This window comes from Camelina sativa, chromosome 8 (genome assembly GCF_000633955.1).
Source record: "Camelina sativa cultivar DH55 chromosome 8, Cs, whole genome shotgun sequence".
NCBI classification, from domain to species: Eukaryota; Viridiplantae; Streptophyta; class Magnoliopsida; order Brassicales; family Brassicaceae; genus Camelina; species Camelina sativa.
Window position 1 is genome coordinate 926,256 of NC_025692.1, and position 2,806 is coordinate 929,061.

General features: G+C 35.7%; 1 protein-coding gene across 1 annotated transcript; it reads right to left on the bottom strand.

Moving 5' to 3' along the window:
* LOC104705426 (dehydration-responsive element-binding protein 3) lies at positions 1,468-2,670 on the bottom strand. Its single transcript, XM_010421432.2, has one exon. It carries the CDS (start codon positions 2,407-2,409, stop codon positions 1,684-1,686), a length of 726 nt encoding a protein of 241 aa, XP_010419734.1. The 5' UTR covers positions 2,410-2,670; the 3' UTR covers positions 1,468-1,683.

Below are 2,806 nucleotides of genomic sequence, written 5' to 3' on the forward strand. Positions count from 1 at the left end.
TATAATTAAGTCTACATTCATCTTAGGGGTAATTACTATTTATAAGTGTCAAGTAGTTCCGTCTTTTTAGTTTTTTAACCTGCTCCAATAACACTTACATTTTCTCAGTGGAAAATACTAACATTCTCTTTAGAAAATAACAATCTCATTTTGCTTTAACAGAATTACCCTTGCTGTCCAGATATTACATTTTCTACAATATGGATTTTTTTTCAAAACAATTCGAAAACTTTAACAAACTTTAAAAAACTTTCAGTTAACACTTTTCAAAGTTTCTTGTGTATATATTTCCAATTTAATTAATATCAGTATGTTCCACCATTATAGAACAAAAACATTAGTAATTTTCAGCTTTTCACACATTTTTAGATATTCTCTTTAAACTTTCATAAATTTCTCATGTAAAACATTGTTAGTCGTTTTCATCATCCAGTGACAGTTTTTATTATATATAAAATCTGAAACGGAAAACCTAAACTCTACGTCCGAAAGCATTTTAGTTGACAAAAAAAATATAAACCGAAATAGCATAAATCCAAACTCTAAAACCAAAAACTGAAATCCTATTTAGCTTCTTAAAGGCACGAAAAGAGTGATGCCGCCACAACGGTGGTGGTAGAAGTGTTTACGACACAAGTTTGGCTATAAAGAAAATAAGAGAAGGTAAAAGACATATAATGAAAGAGAGAAGGAACTCCCTTAAACTATTACATGAGGAAATAGTCTCCCTTAGGGATTCAAGTTACATGAGGAAATTAGACTCATTCATTTTAATATTAAACTATTAAGTCTTCATCCATACATTACTTTTTAATTGATGCATGATGATCATAATGAAACTTTGATAAATTTGCCTCTAAACTAACTTACCATAGAATGAGAACCAGAAAAAAAAAAAATTGTGGAGCTAAGCTAATCAGATCTGATTTTATGATAANTAGCTAATCAGATCTGATTTTATGATAAGCCTTTCTCAATTCTAAAATAAAACGAGTTGTGTGATGCTATTGTGTGGCTTATATTCTCCAACAATTTTTTTTTTCAACCATTTAAGTGGGAATATTTGGTCATTAATATACCAATTGATGAAATAAAGTGTTGCATGGATGTATAATATAATATATGTGGCTGTGTAATGTTCGCGTCAGCTTTGGACAAGTTGCTCTCGCTTCGTGTTTTTCTCTTCTTTTTACCCTAACGTAACTCACTGTCTCCGTTCCATTTATGTCGACAAAACAAAGTATTAATCGATAGTGATCAGACTAAAAAAAATTTCAATTAATGATTAAAGCGAATTTTCCCATAGTTTTCGTCAAAGAAAAAAACAAAAACAAAAACAAAAACACGCAACAGTTTTGAACTTTTGATGATTTGCATAATTACAATATCATAAAGTTAGTGGACTTTATTTTTATCGCTTATTCACTTGATGAGACTTGCAAAAATATTTCACTTTTTTCCCCCTTCTTTTCCGACAAACAAAACCGATATTTATATATAAAAGAACACAAATAGAGTTTTGTACACGTATCATTATGGAGCTCACACACGCACCCGAAGAAAAAGAAGAAAAAAAAAACCCTTTCTTAGCTAACACCACAAAACTCAAGGACAAAACAAAAAGGGTTTTAAAAAACGTGATTAAACAAAACATTAATTATGGTAATTATATAAAATAAACTGTTAAAGATCCCATGACAAGCCATGGCTAAAATTAGGGATGACTCCGTAACCGTAGTTATCATCCGACGACTGTCCCCACGGCGGCGGATATAAACAGTAGTCCATTGAGTCAGAGAACACGAACTCGTTCCCAAGATTAGCCGAATCAACGTCGTAACTCGCTCCAAGACTTGGCAGCTCCACGATCTCACCTAGCTCCTCCGACTCAGTCCTCGAGAGGTCCATCACCAACACAAGGGACTCAAGTGAAGACGTGGAAGACAAAGACGAAGACGAAGACGTGGAAGATGAAAACGACGTCATTGGTTCCATGTGAGCTGCTTTGAGAGCTGCTGTTTGAATGTCTCGAGGACTTAGCGAGACGGGTCGAGGGAATGAGTCAGCGAGTTCAGGGAAGTTAAGTATAGCTGAGGTTCCTTTAATGCTCAGAGCCGCTACGTCGTGTGCACGCGCGGCCATCTCCGGCGTCGGGAAAGTTCCGAGCCAAATACGTGACTTCTTCCTCGGCTCACGAATCTCCGACACCCATTTCCCCCAGTTCCTCATCCTCACTCCACGATAAACCGGGTGTTTACCGGAGTCTCTCTCACGTTTCGTCTTCTTCTCGCTTTGCTCTGCTTTGCTTTTATGACTCACTGAGTTAGACTCCGAGTTAGGGACAAGATGCTGAGTCACTCTCTCCGAGCGGAGGTTGTAGTATTCCTCCACGGACGCACTACCTGCCATTGTTTAGCTTAGGCACAAGAATATATCGTACAAAGTCTATTATTATTCTGATTGCTTTCTACGATTCGGATCCCAAGATTTATGCTAATAGAGGAAATAGGTTCAGGGGGAAAGGAAAACAAAAAAAAAGTTTGAGAACTATTCAAAATGAGGAAAAGAAAAAGAAACAGGGCAGTGTGTAGTTAAGAAGAAATAAGGGAGAAACTGTGATATGAGAAGAAGAAATGTTGGTGAAATTTTGTCTAACACTTCTCAGTCACTCAAAATATTTATATGCATTAATATTTTGGGTACGGGTTAGAGAGAAGGAAGGGGGTTTATAAATGGGACCAAAAACAATGCAATAAGTCTATTGAATAAAGGAAATGGACCCAATGGCTCTATTTATTTATTTTGT

What these genes read in the sequence shown, in the direction of transcription:
- LOC104705426 (XM_010421432.2), bottom strand. Translation starts at nt 2,409, where the DNA reads ATGGCAGGTAGTGCGTCCGTGGAGGAATACTACAACCTCCGCTCGGAG.